This window comes from Ochotona curzoniae, unplaced genomic scaffold (assembly GCF_017591425.1).
Source record: "Ochotona curzoniae isolate NIBS_2020 unplaced genomic scaffold, NIBS_Ocur_1.0 contig_3819, whole genome shotgun sequence".
Taxonomy (NCBI): Eukaryota; Metazoa; Chordata; class Mammalia; order Lagomorpha; family Ochotonidae; genus Ochotona; species Ochotona curzoniae.
The window spans coordinates 55,085,976-55,108,956 of NW_024466004.1; the positions used below are offsets into that span (position 1 = coordinate 55,085,976).

At 50.1% G+C, this 22,981-nt stretch overlaps 1 protein-coding gene across 2 annotated transcripts; it reads left to right on the forward strand.

The window, feature by feature from the left end:
- Positions 1-7,545: 7,545 nt before the first annotated feature.
- MTRES1 (mitochondrial transcription rescue factor 1) lies at positions 7,546-21,278 on the forward strand. Of its 2 annotated transcripts, none has more exons than XM_040983844.1 (4): positions 7,546-7,605; positions 14,389-14,862; positions 17,060-17,132; positions 21,080-21,278. In XM_040983844.1, exons 2-4 carry the CDS (start codon positions 14,393-14,395, stop codon positions 21,257-21,259), a joined length of 723 nt encoding a protein of 240 aa, XP_040839778.1. In that variant the 5' UTR covers positions 7,546-7,605; positions 14,389-14,392; the 3' UTR covers positions 21,260-21,278. The 2 variants fall into 2 exon arrangements, with proteins under 2 accessions (XP_040839778.1, XP_040839779.1); XM_040983845.1 differs by lacking the exon at positions 7,546-7,605 and adding an exon at positions 13,637-14,322.
- The last annotated feature ends 1,703 nt before the right edge of the window (positions 21,279-22,981 follow it).

Genomic DNA, 22,981 nt, shown 5'->3' on the forward strand with positions numbered 1-22,981 from the left:
CTGACTCAGCTGCAGCTGTTGCAGCCACTGGGAGAGTGAACCAGCAGATAGAAGATCTTTCCTTTTGTCCCTCCTTCTCTGCATAAAATCTGACCTGCCCTTCTAATTAAAAAAATAAATAAATAAAAAGAATATTTATGATGCAACTTGCTGCTCTCCTTGATACACTGCTTACTAGTTAAGTAAATATTTGAAAGCTGAAACTTTCTCTTCACTATTTCAGGTTTTGGGCCACTTGCTTCCCTGTTTCTCAATGGTGTTGTCTTACCCCATGACTCATTTGACAGGGAAAGTTCTTAGCTTTGCACAATCTTAAGAGTGAGTCACTGGGCTGGTGCTGAGGCATGGCGAGTAGAGCCACCAAGATAATGAAGCAATTCATTAAAAAAAAAAAAAAGTTGAATGATAAATACAAAGTCTGAACAGTCTATAACACTTTCAAAATAAACACCTGGTAGATGGAAGACAATGCCTGTGCATGCATCATTTCCACACGCATACACCCCAAAACTAATAGAAGGGGGAACCATCCATCTTTCCTTTTGTATCTTAGATTCATGACTGAAGTCCCTATACAAAAAAACACTCAGATTTACTTAGTGGAAGTGTTTCATGATATGGCAGCCTTCAAAAGGAAATGAAGACATGAAGATGAAGTAATGATAGAGGAATCTGATTGGACGAGGGCGCCGGACCTCATGCTGACGATGCTGGAGGCACCTCCTGGGACCTGTTTGTGCAGATTCTTTTCTGTGTCCCTGTGTGACCCTCCCTCCCCCCACCACTCCATGAGGGGTCTGGTAACCTGCTTTTAAAGAAGGTAGGTCAGAGAATTCTGTTAGGGACAATTTCCACCAGAAAAGCAGAAGGTCAGAAAGGGGCCTCCAGGGTACCCTCGGTGGGGTGGCATGTCCTAAACTCTTTTGCTACATCAGCAACCAGAAGATGCAGTTAAGGAGATAGAAAGACATAGAGAAGGAAGCTGCAGTATCAGTCGCTCACTGGAAAAGTCATGAAGTCCTGCTCACTCAGGAGGCACCAAGGGATCCCCCACATTAACTTCCTGTGGCTGCTGTGACCAAGTATCCCATCCAGGGGACCTGTAACAACAGACCCTGCTTCCCGAGAGGTCTGGAAGCCAGAGCTGGAAATCCAGGGGTTGGCAGAATGGGGTCCTGCTGCAGTGAGTGCCTGCTGTTTGCTGACGACCCCCAGCCCACCACAGTGTGCCTCTGTCTCTACTGGCCTCCTGCCCTGGGGGCTACACCTACTAGTCTCCAAATCTCCTTTTTCTAAAGACACCACTAGAATTGAGGTCACTCCTGACCCTGTAGCACACCATCTCTATTTGCATCTGCCTACATGGACTCCGTTTGCAAAGAGGCTCACAGTCCCAGGCCATTAGGGCAAATATATCTTCTTAGAGGAAAAGGACCCAAAATGAGGAAATAAAAAATAGAACAAATGGGCAAAGCACATAGAAGACAAATCACCAATGAACAAATGAAAGGATGCTTATGCTCAGGGGGAATCAGAAAAAAAAATCAAATTAAACACACACTGAGATACCAGTCAGCATCCCCTATTTTATTTTTAAGAAAAGGCGGGGGGCGGGGGAGCCTGGTGTCGTGGTCTAATGGCCGGGATCCCATATGGGTGACGGTTTGTGTCCCAGCTGCTCTATTTTCTGCACAGCTCCTTGCTTGTGGCCTGGGAAACCAGAAGAGAATGGCCTTGGGACCCTACACCCAAGTGGAAGACCCAGAGGAAGCTCCTGGCTTTGGATCGGCTATTGTGGTAACTTGGGGAGTGAATCAGTGAATGCAGGATCTTCCTGTCTCTCCTCCTCTCTGTAGGCCTGATTTTCCAATAAAAATGGGTAGATCTTTAAAAAAAAAAATAAAATAAATAAGCATGAGCTGTGACACAGCAGATGCAGGCCACTCTTGGCACACCCACAAGTTATCTAGGAGTGCCAGCTTGAAGGCTGGTGGCTGTGCTTCTGGCTCAGCTCCCTACCAATATACCCTGGTGCAGCCAGTGATGGCTCAGGTGCCCGGGTCCCTGCCACCCATCAGGGACACCTGGATGGAGTTCATGGCTGCTGGGATTGGCCAGTCCAAGCCTGAGACCTCAGCTGTTGGGCACATCTGAGGAGCGAGCCAGGGGGTGGACAACCTCTCTCATTCCTTCTCCCCCAACCCTATCATTTTGCCTTTCAAATAGATATTTTAAAAAGAAACATTATATTGAGTCAAAAAATCTTAACTATGTGGTATAATGAAACAATAGTCTTATCTATGACATCTATAAATGTTAAGAGCAAAAACTAATCAATCTATTTTTTGCAAGCACATATGTTATTTCAAAACAAGATTTTAAATTTCTTTTTTATTTGAAAGGCAGAGTTACACAGAGAGGAGAGACACAAAGAGAGAGAGATCTTCCATCTGCTGCTTCACCTCCCCAAACAACCACAATGGCCAGTCAAAGCCAGGAGCCAGGAGCTTCTTCCAGGTCTCCCACACAGGTGCAGGTCTGCAGTGCTTGGGTCTTCTGCTGCTGCTTCCCCAGGCTCATTAGCAGGGGGCTGGATCAGAAATGGAGCAGCTGGGACTTGAACTAGCCCCTATATGAGATGTTGGCACTGCAGGTAACGGCTTTACTTCCTTTGCCATGGCACTGCCCCCAAGACAAAACAATTTTTTAAAATATTAAGTTGAGAGAGGGTGGCAATTATGTGACATAGCAGATTAGGCCACCACCTACAGTACCGGTATCCCCATATGGGCACTGGTTCAAGTTCCAGCTTCTCCACTTCCTATCTAGCTCCGTGCTAATGTGCTGAGAAAGCAGAGGAGAATGGCCCAGGTGCTTGGGTCCCTCCATCAATGTAGGAAACGTGGAGGTGGCTCCTGGCTCCTGACTTCAGCCTGGCCTAGCTCCAGCTGTTGTGCCCATTTGGAGCTTCATCTGGGTCTCCCATGTGGGTGCAGATGAGGGGGCTGAGTACCCAAGCCTCATGGTTTTACCCACTGCACCACAACACTGACCACTGAGGTCCTTTGCAGGCATGAAGGTCACCAGTTCATGCCCCCGGGTGGCTAGATGCCCTGTACTGCTAAAGACAACCACACAGAACCAAGCAAAGGTTATGAACTGGCAAATCAAAGACAAGACAAGAGCCAACAACCATATGCAAAGGCTCTGTCTCATGGTCAACCTGGAAATGTTTACAGGTTAAAGCAAGATACCACTCTGTACCCATGAAACTGACAACAGTTACAAATCTGATGACAGGAACCTCTGAGAATAGGGGGTTGAGTTTGATTTCCAGAAGCTTTGTGAATGCCAACAGTGCCCCTAGGTCACCTGCAGTAAGATGAGTGTATTCTAAGACCCGGAGAAGCTCACACTGGATGCCCTTGTAAACGCCCATGGCTACAGCACTTTTTCTTCGGGAAAAAAAATGAAATACTTTCTAAACGAATTACCAAAAGGCACCAAAATGTGTCAATATGGAAAATAGATTCAAAAACAGAGTGCAGACAAGTACATCATTCCTATTACATTTTATAAATTTAAAATACATATAATCAAATTAAAAAGCAACACATATATCTAAGATATAAAACCCATGTACCAATTATAACAAATACACCCACTTGTAGGAAAGATCTAGAAGAATGAGAAAAACATGAGTGAGGAAAGAGGAGTCTAGCGTGACTTCCTCAGCAAGAGAGAAGGGGGAGGGGCGGATTCGGGGCCGGTGGAGAGAGCAGCTTTGTGATAGATTGTTCTGGAAATACCTTTATTGATTACCTACGGTATGAGACAATCAAGGTGAAGCAATGGAAGGGAACTTTCCAACACCCAACCAACCATCCAAAAAGCAGGCAGTAGATAAAACATGAGGGGAAGGGAGCAAAAAAAAAAAAAAAAACAATCAACATGACAAGGTTCAGGGCACAGGAGGTAAGGCTGCCATTCCAGCAACAAGAGGTCGCGTGAAAGCCCGTCTAGTACCCCCGTCCCAGCGTGCTGTGGGTTCTGAGGATCTCCTGTGTAAGGTCAAGTATCTGAACCAGATTAAAACTTACAGCCCACAGTGCTGTGGCACAGTAAGCTAAGCCTCCACCTGCAGCGCCTGCATCCCATTCGGGGTGCCAGTTCTGATCCTGGAGGCTCCACATCCAATCGAGCTCCCAGCTAAGGACTGAGCAGGCAGCCGAGGATGGCTCAAGTCCTCGGGCCCCTGCGGAAGTCTTGGAAGAGGCTCCTTCTGGCTCCCAGCTTTGATCTGGCTTACTCCAGCTGTTGTAATCATTTAGGAAGTGAACCAACAGATGGGAGATTTCCTTCTCTCTCTCAAATACAAATAAATAAACCTTTAAAAATATGTTGGACTCCTGATACATCGGTGCCTTGGTCTGAAGAAGGTAGACCTGCAGGCCAAAGCCCTTCTGAGCCCATGGGGTGATGGGGGGACTGTGACTTTCACAGTCCCCCCAAATGCCCTACAGCAGGGATTCCTGCTCCAGAAGGAAACAAAGTGGGACTGGGCTGGAAAAATGAGTCACATAAAATGAATATATACAAACCTGCTCATCTCACCTCAATTTTACAATTAGCACTTTTGGGCCCAGCGCGGTGGCCTGGCAGCTAAAATCCTCACCTTAAATGCACCAGGATCCCATCTGGGTGCCAGTTCTAATCCCAGCAGCTCCACTTCTCATCTAGCTCCCTGCCTGTGGCCTGGGAAAGCAGTTAAGGACGGCCTGGGACCCTGTACCCATGTGGGAGACCTGGAGGAAGTTCCTGGCTCCTGGCTTCGGATTGGCACAGCACGGACCATTGCGGTCACTTGGGGAATGAATCATCAGATGGAAGATCTTCCTCTCTGTGTATCTGACTTAGCAATAAAAATAAATCAATCTTTTAAAAAGTTAGCACCTTTAAGGGTTTTTTGTTTTGTTTTTTTAAGGTTGGTTTATTTTTATTACAAAGTTAAATATACAGAGAGAAGGAGAGACAGAGAGGAAAATCTTCTGTCCAATGATTCACTCCCTAAGTGGCCGCGACGGCCGGAGCTGCACCGATCTGAGGCCAGGAGCCAGGAGCTTCTTCCAGGTCTCCCACGCGGGGCGCAGGGTCCCAGTCCTCAACTGCTTTTTCCAGGCTGCAAACAGGGAGCTGGATGGCTGGGATTAGAACTGGCGCCCATACAAGATCCCGGCTTATGCAAGGCAAGGACTTTAGCCACTAAGCCACAGCACCGGGCCCTAAAATTAGCACCTTTAAGTTTTAAAAACTAACTTGATTCATCCAATGAAGTGCTTCCTTTTTAAAAGTCAACAACCTCGGGCAGGCAGTGTGGCTGAGAACGTTAAGCAGCCTCTTAGCCCCCCACATCCTGTATCAGAGTGCCTGGCGTGGCCTCCTTCCTCTGCTTCGGATCCAGTTTCCTGGGCAGGTGCATGGGGCTAGTGGTCAGGCCACGGCTCAAGTGCCTGCACCCCAGCCACTCTCAAGGAGACCGGGATGGAGTACAGGGCTCCTACTTTCTCCCTGGCTCAGATCTGGCTGTGGGGGGGCCACCTGTGGAGCAAAGCACAGGAAGGAAGCTCTTTCTCTCTTCCTGTTTATTATGTCACCCTGCCTTTCAAACAAACACATGAACGACAACAACAAAGTTAGCTGTAATCCACTTTCACCTCGTTATTTTAACTCCTTCTATAAGAACTATATTTTATGCTTAGTTATAAGGATAGTTAGACACCAATTTGTCAGCTTATGCTAATTAGCTCTGTCACTAGCAGGTTTGCTAACAATGTATAAATCTTTTGCAAGTGACTAAAAGCAGTAAATGCTACTTTGTATTGCTCACTTAACCATTCAGTTCAGCTCAATTAACCTGTCCGAAGTGTCATTTCAACACTTGAAACTATTTGAAACTGCTGGGTTTTTTTTCTCTAAGTTTTACCAGCACAAACCCAGCCAAGTAGCCACTGAGCAAACCCACCTGAAATCAGTCACAAACAGACCAGGTTATAGAGCAGCTAAGGTAAAACATTCTGAAAACAAGAAAAAGCATTTCTTATTTGCTTTTATTTGGAAGAAATCTTTCACTCACTTACTCACTCTCAAAGCTCCATCTGGGTCTCCCACATGGGTTGGCAGGGACCAAGTCCTTGAGGCGTCCCTTGCTGCCTCCTGGAACGCTCGCACATCCGCAGGAAGCTGGAATGGAGAGCTGAGCTGAACTCAGGCCTAGGCTTCCTGCCAGAGAAGACGGCCTTATTAGGTCAGCTGTCGAAAATTAGCTTATGTGAGAAGGGCCTAAGAAAGACAAAACACCTGTGGAAGACGACACGCCTTCCTGGCAGCAGCGCAAGATTTGCCAATAAAAAGTCAGGAGCCTGATAACTCTATAGGTGGATGCTGCCTCCCCTTCCAAGGCCGGCACAACGGAAGCCTGGTGCCAGGGATCTCCTCTGCTTGATTCGATGAGTAACAAAGCCTTGGGAGGAATTTTCCCTATCTTCTACCCAGCAAACACTTGGTCCAGGAGAAGAGTGATGGAAGTAGGGGAAATGAAAGAACGGAACCACATTCCCTTGGAAGCCACAAGCTGCCTGCCCAGCCTCTCTCCCGAGACGCCGCCTGGCCTAGCAGATGTAATTCTCTCAGTTCCACTATCTTTATCCCCTCCCCACCCCCCGTGGCCCGCCTGCATTGTCACGTGCATTCTCCATCAGAGTAGGTAACCTGTTTGGTTGTTTTCCCCCCAGTCTGAATGGCTGGGCACTCCCTCAGATTCTGCCATGAGAGGTGCCCAACTATTCAGATATCTGACACTACCACACCTTGCTACCTCGCCGCTTGCCACTCGCCTTTTGTCTCCATCCAAACCCTTCGTTGCGGGAAGGCAAGAACTGCTATATTCCACCCAGCCGGGCTAACAGCATTGCAAACAGCTCCTTAATTGCTAGGCCAACCGTCAGCTGCCTATTTCTAATTTCACAGAGCAGGTTTCCCCATCAGCATTAATGTGAACACATGTAAAAGTTTCAGAAACACCACTCTAAATTCTTCATGCTCTGGCTCATCTTGCTAAGTCTGAAAAGGGCTGCTTCCACAGGTCCACTGCTTAAAGTAGTATTGTCAAGACTGGTATTTTCCCCTACCTAACAAATCACCATTTGCACGACAGATCCCTGGGCCAAGCAGGTGTCATCTATTCCATCCTTTACATTCTGGAAAAGATGTTCCGAAGTTCTGGCTTGTACGAATATTTCTGTGGAGACAACGACAAGAGTTCTCAAAGATGGCCCGGGAGGCTGGTGATTCTGGAGAAAGGGTCACTGCCTGGAAGTGTCCGGCCCTCCGGTGGGACCACGTGGAACCACGTGGAACCACGCCACACGCCTGCTGGTCTCCGCAGGCCCGCGCAGTCCTCCGAGGCGCGGCCTCCAGCAGGGGGCGCTGTGACGCCGCCGCGCGCCGCCCACCTGCTCGGGCGGAAGGGGCAGGGCCTGGGCGGGGGCGGTCGGGGTGCCCGAGCCGGCGCGGCCGCGGGGAGGGACTAGCGGCCCTGACGTGCAGGTAAGTGCGCCCCTGCCGCCCCGGCCCGAGGGGGCCCCGGGTGGCCCCGCCGCCCCCGAGCGCCTCGCCTCCGCTCCTGCCGGGGTGCCCCTCGCGGGAGCTGCCGCGCCCCGCCAGCCTCCGGGCACCCCAAGGGCGCACCGGGGCCCGCGGTGAGGGGGCATGGAGCCGGCCCAGGCTGCTGTCCGTCCCCCCGGCCTGGCTGCTCCCCCGGTCCAGGCCGGGAGCCCCGGGGACGGAGCAGGTGTCGGATTTCCCTGTGACCTTGAGGCGGGGGTGCTTTGCAGGGTGCGCGGCCGGAAGGCCCGGGAGAGGAGCGCGGGGCACCCCGAGCCCGTGCGAGCTGTCAGTGTGCTGGGTGTGCAGGAAGAGGAAGGGGGCAGCTTGGCAGCAAGTGCCGCCAGCCGGCGTGGACACGAGGCTTCCCGGACGCAGCCATTGCGAGCTCCTCGTGGCTGCAGGACGGGGTCACCCCTGGATCTCCTGGTGAGGGCCCTCTCTCCGTCTACAGGATAGGTCACAGGTTTTACACTGAGAGGCCTGCTGCATCTCGGCCTTCCCCCTGCTCGACCCCGGCCCTCACTGGCGATCTCCCTTTGGTTCCCACGTGTCTGGGTCAGGTGCAAACTTCCACATGCCAAAGACCCTTGGAGGGCCAGCTCCTTGCCCATATTAGTCCAGCCCCATCGCTGCGTGGTCTTTGCCCATTTGTTTCTGTTGCACCAGGCCTTCTGGTCTACCTTTCATTGCACATGTGTTCAAGCACTTAACCATATACCAGGCACTACTCGAGAAAAACCATGAGGTGAAGATTCCGACTCTTGTGGAGTTGATAGAGTAGATGAGGAGTTGGACAAACAAAACTCAATAATAATATGACCCCAGGGGGTGAATGTTGGGACACTTAGGGTGAGGGGGTTGGGAGGAGAAGATGGAATTGAGCTGGATCAGTGTCACTGAGTTCCAGACACAGCTGAACAAAGGTTTCTGCAAGACTGTACAGGTGTCCCCCACGTGCCCTGTGGAAAGGAGCACTCCTTGAAAGGCGACTGGGTCGGGAAGGCTCTACTCACAGGTGGACGCCTGCATCCACAGGTCACTGGGTTAGCAAGGCAGTGGGCTAATTATACTTGCCCTGCCTTGCTATGGTACTGTGTATTAAGGTAGAGCAAAAAAGCCCTCGCCTCATGCCACTGCCTTCTCTCCAGCTTCTCCAGCTCCAGGACCATGAGCTGAATAAACCTGTGTTATTTGTAAATTATCCCACCTGTGGTATATTCCATCCCAGCAATGGAAAACGGACTAAGCAAGCTATGAGTCTAGCGTGTGCCACAGGTCTGAGGAATGCCAGCTTGCCAGGTGCTGAGTCGGATCACCCAGAGCCCGTGGACTGGAAGGGGCCCTAGGGACACAGGGACTTGGTGTGACGTTTTGAAAAGGATCTCACGGAGGGGCCTGCATTGAGTTCAGATGCTACTTTGCTAAGCTGGCATCCCATTACAGGGCTTGAGCTTCAAGTCCTGGCTGCTCCATTTCTGATATGGTTCCCTACTCACGTGCCTAGGAAACCAGAGGAAGATGGCCTGGGTGCTTGGGTTCCTACCACCCACAGAGAGACCTGGGCAGAGTCCCAAATGCCTGGCTTCAGCCTGGCTTAGCCATGGCTACTAAAGAGCTCTCTCTCTCTTGGTCACTCTTTGCGATAAATAAAATGAAAAAAAAAAAAAACCATTAAAGATGTATTTAATTGTTTTAGTTGGAAAGACATACATACAGAAGGAGATGCAGGAAGAAAGATTTTACATTTGCTGGCTCTCCCCTTCCCCAGCACTCCTCTGCACTCCCCTGCCAAGTGGCCGCAGTGGCCACCACTGAACAGATCAAGAGCCAGGAGCCCTTCTGGGTCTCTCACATGGTTGCAGGGTCCCAAGGCTTTGGGCCGTCCTCGGCTGCTTTCCCAGGCCACAAGCAGGGAACTGGATGGGAAGTGGAGCAGCTGGGATACAAACCAGCACCCATATGAGATCCCAGTGTGTCCAAGGTGAGGATTTAGCACTAGGCTTCACACCAGGTCAAATAAAACGAATCTTTAAAAGTATCACTCCTGGGCTCTGTGCGGTAGCATAGCAGCATAAGTCCTCACCTTACACACACCAGGATCCCATATGGACATCAGTTCTAATCCCGGCAGCCCTGCTTCCCATCCAGCTCCCTGCTTGTGACCTGGGAAAGCAGTCAAGGACGGCCCAAAGCCTTGGGACCCTGCACCTGCAGGAGACCCGGAAAGAAACTCCAGCCTCCTGCCTTTGGATCATTGCAGCTCCGGCTGTTGCGGCCACTTGGGGAGTGAATCATCAGATGTAAGATCTTCTTCTTTCTCTTCTCTGTATATCTAACTTCCCAACAAAAAAATAAATACTTAACAACAACAAAAGCATCACTCCTGGGTGGGCATTTGGCACAGTGCTTAATGCTACTTGGTATGCCTGTGTACTTGATCCAAGTCCCTGGGCTCCAGTCCCAGCACCCTGCTAATGCAGATCCTGAAAGGCAGCAAAAAAAAAGGCCCAAGTCGTTGGGTTACTCCCATAGGGGAGACCTACATGAATTCCCTAGCTACTAGCTCGGACCTGACAACCCTAGCTGTTGTGGGCATTTGAGAAGTGAAGGAATAGATGGAAGATGCCTCAAAAAAAGGAGAAATGTATTCTTGCTCAGTGGAGAACCTTCTAGCGAGCCTCTGGCCCTACTGGCGATGGGCAGTGGGAGTGGGCACAGGGCAGCAGGGGAGGGGTGAGAAGCAGGGGCATGCCACACCTGTGCTGCAGAAGCAGCCAGTGTGACTTCCTGATATGGTGTGTGTCAGAGACCCGAGAAGGCTCCAGCGTGACTGCCAGCTGGGCTTCCCAGCAGCTGGGATGATGGAGAGGCCGTGGGTTCAGTGCAGCACGTTTGCAGCTGAGGTCACACCAGGAGTTTATCTGTGAGTGGATTAGATTTGGTATGCCTGAGGAGCAACCACGTGGAGACCACGTGGTGTGGGAGACCAGTTGTCTGTGCATTTGATTCAATAAGCAGATTCATGGGACTCAGCATCCAGTCATGTGGTTGCGCCTTATTGGGACAGAAGAACCTGAAGCAATGTCAGCTGAGGGAAAAAGAGGCACAAGACTGAGGACTTCCGGCATCAGTCAAAGTGTCATCCCCCGGTTGGAGACACCAAGGACATGATCCAATCATCCAGGAACAAAGTGTGTGGTGCCATGCATCAGGGGAGCTTGTTAGAGTCACTGCCTAGGAATTTTACTGGAGGCTCATCCTGTGGGCACTCTGCCTCAAACACGGAAATAGAGGAAGTTCAGAAAGAGAACAGAAAATCAGCCTGAAGTCCACTGCATAGTTGTCAGAAGGGCCAGGTGACAAGTGACAAAGAAGGGGCTTGGTCCTCTTGATCCATGCTGCTAGGACATCAGAAAGAACCAGCTAGGGACCTAGAGATGGTAGAAAGCACAGCACCATGGCTTGGTGGCTAAATCCTTGCCTTGCACATACCAGGGATCCCATGTGGGCACCAATTCATGTCCCAGTTTCCCCACTTCCCCTCCAGCTCCCTGCTTGTGGCCTGGGAAAGCAGTAGAGGAAGACCCAAAGCTTTGGGACCCTGCATCCGCATGGGAGACCCCAAAGAGGCTCCGGTTCTTGGAACTGCTCTGGGAGTGAACTAGCAGACAGAAAATCTTTCTCTATGTAAATCTGACTTACCAATAAAAATACATAAATCTTTAAAAATGATAGGATTAATGAGAGTGGCAACAACATTTTGGAGCAGTTGGGTTTTAAGAGAAGCCAAGCCTGGAAGTAACTGGAGGGGCTGCAGGGGGTTGGGAGTTGTATCTGGGTGCTTGCTTTTGAGTGAGCAGATTGACAGCATGCTGATGTAACAATGCTGCTCCCCACAGCTGGGCTTCAGACGACCTCTGCCATCAGACCTCCCTGCCTGGGCATACCTGCTGCAGCTGGGGCGGGATCCAGCCTCCTCTCGACCTGTTTTCAAGTACTTTCTCTGAGAACTGGCTTACTTGTTGGGTTACACTGGCCCAGCCGCATTCAGCTAGGACTGGCTGTTTTCTGCCCAGGCCTATGAGTGAGTATCAGTGGAGAGCTGAGGGTGGCGGTTGATGTGGAGGTGAGCAGGATGCTCATTTCATTTCCAGATAGGGAATCGACATGTTGTAGGGGTTTTGTTTTGTTTTTTAAAAAGATTTATTTTATTATTTTTGTTTGAAAGTCAGTTATACAGAGAGGAAGATCTTTCATCCTGTGACTCACTACCCAAGCAGCCGCAATGGCCAGAGCTGAGCTGATCTGAAGCCAGGAGTCTGGAGCCTCTTCCGGGTCTCCCACACAGGTGCAAGGTCCCAAGGCTTTGCTTCTCTAGGCCTTAAACAGGGAGCTGGATGGGAACTGGGACCACTGGAATTAGAACCAGCGCACATATGGAATCCAGGTACATGCAAAGCAAGGACTTTAGCCACTAAGCTACTGTGCCAGGCCCTGTTTTGTTTTTGTTTGTTTTAAAAAATGTTTTTTAATTTCTCTCATTTGAAAGATGGAGAGTCAGAGCAAGATCTCCCATCTGTTAGTTCACTGGCCAAATGTCCAGACAGCTCCAGCCAGGCCAGCCTGAAGCCAGAAGCTTGGGATTCCGAGCAGATCTTCCATGCAGGTAGAAGGACCAGCTACATGAGCCATTGCTCACTGCCTTCCAGGAGGCACATCAACAGGAAACTATGGAGGACAGTGATGACCTAATCCAGGGTGCCCTGGATGTGGGATGTGAGTACCCCATGCAACAGCCTGACCACTGAGAGAGACACCCCTATGCACTGAGCAGAGGGGCTGAGAGTGAAGGATTGGGCCCAACCCCTGCCCTGCCTCAGCATCTGGGAGCCCACCTGAACTTATTTGAAAATGACAAAAGACACATGGTATTGGAGTGACAGGAACCTGGGATGGGATGGGCAGTGCAAGGGATGGTGGAAAAGGAGGATAAGGCTTGTGGAATCTGGACAAAGGGAAGACCATGCCAAAAAGGACAGAAGCATTTTCAGATGCCATTGTGGGCATGAAAGTCAGCCAACAAATAGGAGCACACATTGCCTGCTCTCTCCACCCCTTATTTCCCTCACTTGGAAATGGAAATGTCTGTATTTCCATTTCTCTGATTCAGAAATTTTTTTAAGGGTTTATTTTCTATTGGAAAGTCAGATATTCAGAGAGGAGGAGACAGGAAGATCTTCCGTCCATCTACTCCCCAAGCAGCTGCAACAACTAGAGCTGAGCCGATCCAAAGCTAGGAGCCAGGAGCCTCTTCCAGGTCTCCCATGCAATTGCAGGGTCCCAAGGCTTTGGGCTGTGCTCAGCTACTTTCCCAGGCCACAAGCAGGGAGATGGTTGGGAAGCTGGGTGGCCAGGATTAGAACTGTCGCCCATATGGGAGCCTGGTGCATGTGAGGCAAGGACTCCAGCCACTAAGCTACCACGCTGGGCCCCTGATTCAGAATTTTTTTTTCAATGATACTTCCTTTATTTCGCATTTCAGACTTAAGAATGGAATCCCAGGAACAAGTGAAATAATAGGGTAATGGCTGTTGTTACCTTTGTGATTAATGGAAAGAAGGAAGGGGGAAAAAATCCCAAGAATTAGTATCAGAGAAATCAGTCCCAGGGCAGGGATGTGGTACAATGGGTTAAACCACCTCCTATGATAACCAGCATCTCGAGACAGTGCTGTAGTTCAAGTTTCTAATCCAGCTTCCTGATAATGGGCCTGGGAAAACAGCAAAAGATGACTCAGGTGCTGGAGCCCCTGCCACTATGTGGGAGACAGATGGAATGCCTGGCTTCTGGTTCAGCCCGGCCCAGAGCTGGCTGTTACAGCCATTTTGACTACGTGAATCAGTGGATGACTGTGTATGCACAGCTTTTCTTTAATAAATATATACTTAAGCATCAACAAAAAAGTTCTTGGGGAAAAAAAATGTACACTACGATGCAGCTCTGCACAGTGGGAAAGGAAGGAAAGGGAAAGAGGAAATGTAACCTTGGCACAAAAGAAACTCAAGAGAATCACCTACAAATCTAATGCACAGGGATATTGACCTGTGTCAGTATTACACACCAAAACTGGGTGTACTCGTGGAGGAGTGCCGCTGTCACAATAAGACAGTTTGTTCTGTTTGGGACAGAGGTGAAAAAGGAGGCACAGTGCAGATCTGTTTGATTTGCTCATTCCCAGCTGACTTGCTGGGGGCTGGAAGTTGAAATAGAGTTGACAGGTTGGCTCTGCGTTTTATGAAGTGGTCATCGGTGTTCCTCCTTGGCAAAGTCAATATTGTACCTGGGTAACTTAGGTCAATAAACATTCACTCTCCTGGGATTTTCTTCACTCAACAAATCGTTGAAAACCACTGCTAATGTTTTTCAGTAGCAAGCTAATACCCAAAACTGACATGGGCCAGTCGGAAAAGTAGAAAGGTGCTTCCATACATTCTGTCATCTCGTCAGATACTACCCCACCCTACATGTCCTCCCCATCATCACAAGCTCCAAAGTTCAGCCCATTGTTACAGCTTGGAAGAAGACTGGCTGTGGCCTGCCGCGTGGTCCTCGGAGTGTGCAGGCCAAGAGAGCCTTTCATAGGACATCATCAGTACAGTACGAGACATCACATGTTCATGTGTGTGTTCCTTGGTGACATAATGCTGAATTACTGTCTTCCAGGTCCATGGCTATGACCAGCATCAGGCTACTGGCAGGTGTCTTACGAAAGCCCGATGCCTGGGTTGGACTCTGGGGTGTGCTCCGAGGAACTCCGTCACTCCAGCTCTGTGCCCCCTGGAGCCAGTACTTGCATTTCTCGAGCACCCGGTTCAGTGCGTCAACTTATAAAACACTCTTCCGTCATATTTTCTCACTGAGGCTCTCGAGACTTTCACTATCTCCAGAATGCATTTTTCCATTCTCTGTAAGACTCAAAAGTAATCTAAGCTCGAAGAAATCCTCGAGAAAGGTAATGCAGAAAGTGGAAGAGGAGGAGGACTCCGATGAAGAGAGTAGCCATGCTGAGCCGAGAGAGCAGCAGGAGGAGCTTGAGGGCGACCCCAGTGTGATGAGAGACTATAAAGACTTGGAGAAAGCTGTGCAGTCTTTCCGCTATGATGTTATCCTGAAGACGGGCCTGGACATCGGCAGGAAGTGAGTATGAGATGCATTTTATTGGGGAAAATCTGGTTATTTTAAGATTTATTTATTTTTATTGGAAAGGCAGATTTACAGAGAAGAGGAGGGACAGAGAGAAAGGTTGGAGCTGAGCCAATCCAAAGCCAGGAGCCAGGTGTTTCCTCCGGGTCTACCATGTGGGTTCAGGGTCCCAAGGTGTTGGGCCATCCTCAACTGCTTTCCCAAGCTGCAAGCAGGGAGCTGGATGGGAAGTGGAGCAGCTGGGACATGAATCAACGCCATATGGGAACATAGTGCATGCAAGACAAGGATTTAGCTACTAAGCTATCATGCTGAGCCCCTGGTTAGTTTCATATATAGTTGATTTAGTATATATTTGAATGAGGGAAAGATCGCCCATCTGCTGGCTCATTCCCCCAAAATGTTCACAACCAGACAGAGCATTGCCAGGTCAAAGCCAGGAAGCCAGAACTCAGTCTGGGTCTCCCACGTGAGTGGCAGAGACCCAGGCACTTGGGCTGTCACCTGCTGTTTCCCAGGGGGCATGTTAGCAGGAAGCTGGGTTTGGAAGCTAGGCCCTCCAGTGGGGAGTGCAGGGGTCAGCTGCCGCACCAAACACCAACCCTGAAAGGGCCTTATCAGTAATTATTTCAGTCATAAAGCTTTATAGGAGAGCAAACTGATTTCCAAACAAGTCACATGCCATATTTCCCTGATTCAGAGGCTCAGCTGACTGTAAGATGAGCCATTGATTTAACAGCAGCAAGCATAAAACGTACCTGGATTTCACAAATGCCACAATGAGGGAAGCTGTTGCTGAGAATCAACTGGTGGAATAGAAAACGTTGGTTACGAATGCCGGCTCTGGAGCCAGACTACTGACTGGAGGCTCCATTCTGCTTCTCTCCGTGACCTTGTGCAAGTTCCTGAAATGCTGTGAAATGTAAAATGAGAGAAGCTTAAACGGTGAGCGCTAGAGTTAAATGAATATCCATCTATAGCAGCTGTGCCTGGAACACAGTATATATGCAATGCATGTTGATTATCACAAAAAAAAAATGTGTGTATTCGCATATATGTGACTTTTAAGGTTTCTGTAATATTCTCATTCTATTAGAATAATTATATTCGAATAATGACATCATGCATAGTGCATAGTGTAAGAAATATGGTATGAATACATTTAGAAAGATTTCCCTGTGTAGTCTGTAGCTGTATGACCTAATTTAATGGGATAGTTTTAATTTTTAATCCATAAAGTGTAGAAGACGCATTAAAGATGACCAAGCCCTCAGGCTCCCTCGTGGCATCCCAATCAGGATTTGCTGAATGTTCTGGAAAGTTGGACACACTCCTGCAGCTGCTGCCGTACACATCTTAGGTATCACTCATTTGCATCTTCACCTGGCCTGCTTGTCCTAGTGATTCAGATTCCACTAGCTGGACTCTAGCTTCAGGGTGGGCAGGCTGGGGGCCTCTTCATGGGCTCGCCCTGCATGTGGGGTGAGCAGGTGTCTGAGCAGGAGATGCTTATGCAGGGCATTGCCACTCACCAGAGCCACAGTCTCTCTGTGAAGTTCTGCCTTGGGGGTCCGGTGAAAGCCTCAGACCCCAGTGTGGAATGGAGCTTTGTACAGATGTGGATGTGAAAGCCCCCAGCCAGGGCTGCTCAGCCAGAGTCCAGCATTGTAGTACATTGGGTTAGTTGCCACCTGCAATGCCAGCATCCTGTATGAGGACCGGTTCAAGTGCTAGCTACTCCATCTTCCAGTCCAGCTCCCTGCTGATACACCTAGGGAAGCAGCAGAAGCTCGCCCAAGTACCTGAGCCCCTGCCAGCCTCAAGGGAGACCCAGATGGAGGCCCAGGCTCCTGACTTTGGCCTGGCCCAGCCCCAGTCAAGGCTGTTTGGGGAGTGAACCAGTAGATGGAAGATTTCCCTCTCTAACTCTGCCTTTCAAATAATTAATAAATCTTTAAAAATCAAGTGAAGGGCATGAATATGCTAGCACATCTTTACAGCAGGTCAGTGGCTATCAGGAAGGCCCACTGGCCTCCCTGTTGGGAGCAGTTAGCTTTCATTTTCCCAGCACCTGAAGTGGAGATTTTGTTGGGAGTCTCCATCAGAATAAACATTCATGGCAGGTGTTGTGTGCAAATTTGTGTAACTATGTATTTTTAAACAATTTGTTGTTGTTTTTTTTTTTTAATAGCAAAGTGGAAGATGCATTCTACAAAGGTGAACTCAGACTGAATGGGGAAAAATTATGGAAGAAAAGCAGAACGGTGAGATCTTAAACCTGCAGTGACGTGCAGCTGTTTCTGTTTGCCACTGTACCAGCACTCAGTTAACATTGTCCAAGTTTGCCCCTCAGGTTCCTTAGCTTCTCTTGGGGTATTCCTGCCCCTGGAGTCCATGACAGCCTCACCCACACAGGCCACTTTGTGTCATGCAGCCGTAAGGACCTGGTGACAAAGTTTGCCCATTTTCTTTAAAATAGTTAGCTACTATCAGGACCAGCAAAACTCCACTCATTAAACTGCGAGGCTCCTAATGTTAATCGGCTGTGGGATCGTAAAGTAACATTTGACCCATGCCAGCTAGCAGCTGTGCATTCTGTTCACCTTGGTACTACCCACAGAGCACTTACCTGTAACTGTCAGAAAGGACAGTCTGTATTTTTGACAGGTCTATGAAAAATGTTATTTCTATATATTTGCTTGTTCTCTACTTGAAAAGCAGAACAACCAAGGGACAAAGATCTTCCATCTGCTGGTTTACTTCCCAAATGTCCCCAACAGCGAAGGTCAGGCTGATGCCAGGAACCGGGAACTTGGTCTGAGTCTCCCACTGGCTGAGTGCTCAGCAATGGCTTGAGCCATCCCTGCTGCCTCCCAGCATCTGCACTGGCAGGAAGTAGGAGCTGGAGCTATAAACAGAACTCAGGTACTCCAGTGCGGCACACAGGCATTTGCATCAGTGTCTTAAGCACTCTGAGAAAGCTTCCAGAAACATTTGCATTTACCTGAAACTGAAATGTTACTAACATTACTAGGGGCTATCATTGAGTGGGGCATTATGGGTTACAGGAATTTCCTTCATGCTTTTTATTTTTTCTTTTACCCTGACAATGGGTCATGCCCATAATTGGAAGAAACAATGCCAAGAGTTAACAAAACAAACAATTTTAATGTGCTTTAAGATGAAATGCTTGGAAGAGGGGCATGTGGGTTAAGTCTCCTCCTGTGGTGCCAGCATCCAGTATGGGCTCTGATTCAGGTCCCGGCTGTTCCATTTCCAATCCAGCTCCTGCTAATGGGCCCAGGAAAGAAGTGATGGATGGCTCACATCCTTGGGCCTCTACACTCACTTGGGGAGACCCAGAAGAAGCTCCAGGCTCTGGCTTCAGATGGTCCCAGCTTTGGCCCTTGTGGCCATTTGGAGGTTGAACCAGTAGATGGAAAAAATCTGCCCTTCTCTCCCTGTAAATCTGCCTTTCAAATAAATAAAATCTTTAAGAAATAAACAAACAAAACTTTTGGAAGACACGAGAGTCAGGAGTGTCAGGAAATATCAGCCCTCAGCATTGGCAGAGATGTTCCCAAGGAGTCAGAGCCACTCTGGGAAGTAGCTTCTGTTTCATCTGCTTCGTGTCTCATCACCCTCTGAAAGTCCTGAACTGTAGGCTGCTTCCCTGGGACACAGGGTGGCCCGTGAGGCCCTCAGCCATGTGTCTGGGTGAGCACTGGGGCTGCCTTCTGGCTGGGCTCTCCAAAATCATGAAAGAACCTGGCTGAGCAGCAGGAAGGGAAAGCCCCCTCCTACCCCCAAGCCAGTCTCAGCACCCCAATCCATCTCTCTAACAGCAGCTGAGCTGCAGCTTCACCACTGCATTTCGGTCCAGGCTGCTCCAGGCACATGCTGTCCCTTGGTTCTTCCTTCCAGACCACTGCCCCACCCTGCTCCCCCGCAGCCCTGGGATTGCAGGACCCAGACCTGTCCTGGAGTCCCTGAGGGGCCTGCCTGTTCAAGCCTTCATTACCAGCCCCACCAGCCTGCGCCCAGAGATCTCATCATTAGCACAACCTAATTGCTGCTGCTTCATTCCGCCTTGGGAGCGCTGCAGCTTCGGCTGCCTCCCAGATGTCTCCTGAGGGTCAGCCAAGCAGGAGGCCAGCATTAGCACTTGGTCCTAGCAGCTGCCTTGTTACTAGGAGGCCTGGTCACCATGGAAACTGCAGCTAAAGGCAGATTTGAAATGTAGATATTTGGAACAGCCCCTAATCCCGGCCAGTTTGGTTTTGTGTTTGCCGAAGGCCATGGGAGGGATTGGGATGGGAGAGGGATAAAAAATGTGGTGCCTTGCCTGGCCTGCTCTCAGAGCCCAGGCCTGGGAGGGACAGCACTGCTGGGATGCTCCAACTGTGACTGCCTGCAGGTGAGCTGAGCTCTTCTGTGGTGCAGCAGGTGCTGGGTGGCTGGCTAGATGGAAGTCACCCTGAACTCCTGTGAGAAAGCGCCCCTCCCCTGTCCTCTGCTCTGGAAGGCAGGCAGGCATGCACACACACACCCACACACCTGTCTGCCTGGGAAGTGGGGGGTTTGCTCTCCAACAACATGTCCAGCCTGTGAGGGACAGGCAGCAGGACACCCACAGGACAAGAGCGCTTGAGAAGGGCTGCATTCTCTGGCTGTGTCCTTTTGTAGCCCAAGCTTGTGTCAAAGGCACATACCATTCATCAAAGAATTTCAGCAAAGTTAGGTTAACTGCAGGAGAGATAAAGAAGGGTGCCCAGAGCTGGCACATAGAGGCAGTGAGAGGTGGTCATTGTTGTCACTGGAGCCATCAGATCTGCTGACCCTCTGCCGACACACACACACATAAACACACGTCCCCTCCCGAGGGGAGAGGCAGGCATGATGCCTGGTGGAGCTGTGAGCCTTCTGTTCCTCAGCCTGGAGGGGAGTGAGGGATTGGCTGAAAACCTGCCCTGCCTGAGCTTCACCACCTGCTACTCTGGGCTTCCCAGTTTAACCAGTATGGTGTGGCAGCACCAGGCACTAGTGCCCATCTTGTAGACTAGCCCCCAGGCTTACAGAGGTCCTGCGTTGGCAGGGTGTGGGGGGCAGAGCGCAGATAAAGGCTCGCCTTGGTAAGGTGCTGTGTTTGGACAATCTGAAGTCGTGTCTGCCTCAGAGGACAGTCATTGAAAAATACGCTCGTCCTGGGGCCGGCACCATCACACAGTGGGCTAAGGTTGGCCTGCAGCCCTGCTATTCCATATAGGTGTCAGGTCGTGTCCTGGCTGCTCCACTTTTGATCTAGCTGCCTGCTTAAAACCTGGGATAGCAGTGGAAGATGGCTTGAGTCCTTGGGCCCCTGTACCTACTGGGTGACTTGGAAGAAACTCCTGGCTCTTGGCTTTGGATTGGCTCAACTCTGGCTTAGAGTGAACCAGAGGTTGGAAGATCTTTCTCTTTCCTTGTGTTTGTAAATCTGCATTTCCAGTTAAAAAAAAATTTTTTTTAATCACTCCCAAATGCCCACAATGGCCTGGCTTAAGCCAAGGGGCAGGAATCCAAGCCAGGTCTGCCACAATGTGGCATCAGGTCTCAGCTCATTGAGGCATCACTGCTGCTCCCCAGAGCCTGGAACCCGCAGTCATAGCAGAGGTGAGATAAGGGCATCCTACCTGTTAGGCCAGATACCTCTGTGCCTCTGCAGCTCTTCCTGCTTTCCTGGGGTATTTTACCTTTGCCAGTTGAAGCTTGTCTTTCTTCTTGATCATGCGGGCACTTGGGGCAGTCTGTTTCCTTTCCAACCCATGGCTCCCATCTCCGTGTCTGTAGATCCTCCGGGCTGCAGTTTGAGAAGTATCACGCTGGAAATAATCTTTCCTGTGTCTGTAGAGTCACTGTACGCACATTCTCTGCCATCATGCCCCACATTGTCTTGAGGTAGTGTTACCCATGTAAATGCATCCATGTCCATATTCCTTCCAGTTACCCAGCAGCAGGAGTGGAGCTGCCCACGCAGGGACTGTCCAACAGGCCACCAGGCTACTGCTGAGCCCCTGGTGTCTGGGGGAGACCCTTTCATGCCTAAGGCACTCAAGAGAAGGGACAGGCCCACAGGCAGTGGGGCTCCCAAGCTGGCCTTCCAACCAGGGTGCATGCCTCGGCCAGGGCTCTCTGGCAGGTGCTAGAGGCTCCGTGTCCTTCACCTCTGCAGGTGAAAGTGGGAGACACACTGGATCTCCTCATCGGGGAAGACAAAGAAGCAGAGACCGAGACAGTGATGCGGATTGTCCTGCAAAAAGTCTTTGAGGAGAAGACCGAGAGCGAGAAGTACAGAGTGGTGTTGCGAAGGTGGAAAAGACTCCAGCTGTCCAAGAAGACTGGGTCTAAATAAACAGGTGATTTTTTCCATGGTGAAGCTGCTTTTTCGTGGCAGGGTTGGAACCCAGCTTAGGCCAGCACAATCTTGTTCCAGTTCCCTGCCCATTTGTGGAGAGCCGTGGGGCTCTGGTGGAATGTGAGGTGCAGATCTGAAGACTGTTCCCTCCTGGGGTCCTGCCCACCTCACCAGCACATGCCCTCTACGTCCCAGATGAATGCATCCCAGGGAGGGTCACTGATTGGGTACACATCAACCACCTTACAAGTCACCACAAAGAAAACTAGCCTCCTGGTGGCTTAGGGTTTGGACCTTCTCTAGGGGCCAACTTCCTCCAGGTTCAGGCTGTGTAGAGCAAAGCCAAAGTCAGCGTCACCCCTCAGACCACTGGGCCAGATGCGTTGGGGGAGCCCTTTCTCCACCCTCCCTGTGAAGTGCCAGCATGTCGGCCTTCGTCCCTTTGCTCTGTCAGCACGAGTTGGGGTGTGTGAGATGGGTTCCAGCTGGACCCAAAGGGCAAGTGGAACCCACTAGCAGTTGTCTGCTTGGAGCACAGGCCACTCAGCTTAGGCAGCCAGAGGCTTGGTGTTGGGGTGATTTTTGAACTAAGAGTGATTCTTGCATTTTTAAAGCATTAAAACAAGCAAACAACAACAACAAAACCCATATGACAGAGACCTAAAATATGTACTGAGTTTTTACAGACCAAATTTAATGACCTGTAGTTCAAGGTAATAGTTGAAGGGTTAGTTTTCAGGTGAAAGCAGGAATCACACAGATCTTCTCAATGAGAATACAAAATCCAGCCGACCAAACCTACTACCCTAGGAATAGAGGAGTTATCGGTGGAGCACACAGGCCTCAGCAAGGGGCGTCTGCGGGAGCAGGTACAATCCCAGGAGTCATTTCCCAGGGCTGGCAAGGGGCTACTCAGGGAGATGGGCTTGGCTTGAAGGGACAGGCTATCACTGGGCTCATGCTTATCCTCCAGTAATTCCTGGGACTGCAACCTCCTGAACTCCTCTGGACCCCAGTTTCCACTCTGGCTGAACGGGGATCAGGATGTTGATACATCATCCAAGTGGGGTCTCTGAGGAGAAAGAACCCTGCCGTGTTGTATGAGGCCAGCTGAAGGGACAGCAGCCCTAGAATACAGTCTGCCCCTGGTAACTGGCACTCAGCTGCCTAGCAGGGTGTGACCCATTCCAAACCCAAGGTTTTTAAAAAGCAAAAAAACACTTGACAACAGAAAGTGAGGGTTTGGTCATGGTAGGGGGCGAATACTAATCTCTCCCAGTTGGGTACAGAGCAGGGTCTGTGGATCATGGGTAAGAAGCAAAAACATAAAGCAATCCATAAAGGGCATTGAGCTCTTGCAACTCATGCATTACGGGACCCTGACAGTGCCTGCCAAGGCATTCTCACATCTGACAGGATTGAAGAAAACTGCTGGACATGCCCTGTGGCCATGGTTCCCAGTTGGGGAGAGGGGCTGCCTGCATCCCTGGGGACGCCTGGGGAATGACTGAACATTCTGGATGGGCATGATGGAGGGGACACAGTGGGCATCCTGTGGGTAGAGACCAGGCCTAATGCTGAACGTCCTGGAATGTCCAGGTAGTCTGTCTGAAAGAAGCATGTCCCCACAAAAACATCCCATCAATCCCATTTTCTTGCCAAATAGAACTTGCATTCCCGGAGATTTACGAGTCTGGGTAGGCAATAGCTGGACCACCC

What these genes read in the sequence shown, in the direction of transcription:
- MTRES1 (XM_040983844.1), top strand. Translation starts at nt 14,393, where the DNA reads ATGGCTATGACCAGCATCAGGCTACTGGCAGGTGTCTTACGAAAGCCC. An exon ending in GGCCTGGACATCGGCAGGAA is followed by an intron (nt 14,863 to 17,059) that starts GTGAGTATGAGA and finishes TTTTTTTAATAG; the next exon opens with CAAAGTGGAAGATGCATTCT. An exon ending in TATGGAAGAAAAGCAGAACG is followed by an intron (nt 17,133 to 21,079) that starts GTGAGATCTTAA and finishes TCACCTCTGCAG; the next exon opens with GTGAAAGTGGGAGACACACT.